General features: G+C 52.8%; 1 protein-coding gene across 1 annotated transcript in view; it reads right to left on the minus strand.

The window, feature by feature from the left end:
* The window catches only part of TNNI1 (troponin I type 1 (skeletal, slow)), a 14,823-nt gene that overhangs the window by 12,452 nt on the left and 1,067 nt on the right, over window positions 1–1,304 (minus strand). The window contains exon 3 of the mRNA XM_010831108.1: window positions 4–100. Coding sequence (XP_010829410.1) covers window positions 4–100 — 97 coding nt within the window. The remainder of the gene's footprint in view (window positions 1–3; window positions 101–1,304) is intronic.

Genomic DNA, 1,304 nt, shown 5'->3' on the forward strand with positions numbered 1-1,304 from the left:
AGCCCCTCACCTCCCTGGTGTTGTGCAGGCACTTGGCCTCGATGTCGTAACGCTCCTCGTCCACCAGCTCCACTTTGGCATGCAGGTCACGGCACAGGTCCTGGGGAAGCAGGGATCGGGAAGCGAGACTAGGAGCGCTCAGCCCCCAGACCCTTTTCCGCCCCTCAGCCGGGGCCCTTGGCCACCTCCCACCCTCAACCTGAAGGGGCTGTTGGAGCCCTCACTCTGAATGGAAGCCCTTTGTTTTCCTTTCTGAATGTACTTGTTATGGCCAGAAAGTTTTCTTTTGATAAAAAGAATACGTTATTTGTAAAATTTTGAAAACTGTGTATTAACCAAAAAGATAAAGTAAGAATAATTAATGAGAATAAATAAAATAAGAATACTGCCACCAGTTGGAGGGAACCATGGATGACGTCTTGATTTACAGATTGTTGTTTACTTGCTAATTCATGTCTGATTCTGACCCCGTGGACTGTAGCCTGCCAGACTCCTCTGTCCATGGGATTTCCCAGGCAAGGATGCTGAAGTGGGTTGCCACTTCCTTCTCCAGGGGATCTTCCTGACCCAAGGATCAAACTCATATCTCTTGAGTCTCCTTCATCGGCAGGGGATTCTCTACCACTGCACCACCTGGAAGCCTTGGTTTACAGACGGTCCCTGGTCTAAGGATGGTTCAACTTATGACGGTGGTGGTGAGGCACTGATGCACGTTCAGCAGAAACCATCCTTGGAATTCTGGATTTGTACCTTCCTCAGGCTGACATGCAGTGCCAAGCAGGGCGGCCCCATGCTCAGGCAGGGAACCATCAAAACACTCGGAGCCATTCGTGCCAGACAACCACTTCTCATCTTCAGTGAATAACAGGGTATATTCAACTCTTCATCATAACATAGGCTTCCTGTCAGCTGATTTCACCCAACTGTCGGCTGTGTGAGTGCCCTGCACTTATTAGGCTGGGCCCGGCAAGCTGTGATGTGTGGTGAACGAGGCATGGACCACACACATTCACATTCAGTGGTTTATCAGTGCATAGCCACGTCCTACGTCAAAGGAGATCTGTTTCCTTCCAGCCCCTTTGCTCTGCAGTCACTGGTATCTACCCTCTTATTAATGTTAGGAAAACTTTAAAGCCATCTGCAGGGGAAGCCAGGCCCCTTCTGGAGAAGGGGCCTCCCCAGCGAGCTGCCCACCTGCCTACTGGGCTCCCCGGGCTGGCCTGCCCCCCCATCCTGGTCACCTGTCGGGGCCCCTCTCCCCCCAGACCCACCCCCACCTCCCCACCCCACCCTCGCCACCCCCC

This window comes from Bison bison, unplaced genomic scaffold (assembly GCF_000754665.1).
Source record: "Bison bison bison isolate TAMUID 2011002044 unplaced genomic scaffold, Bison_UMD1.0 scf7180017864524, whole genome shotgun sequence".
In the NCBI taxonomy this organism is placed as follows: domain Eukaryota; kingdom Metazoa; phylum Chordata; class Mammalia; order Artiodactyla; family Bovidae; genus Bison; species Bison bison.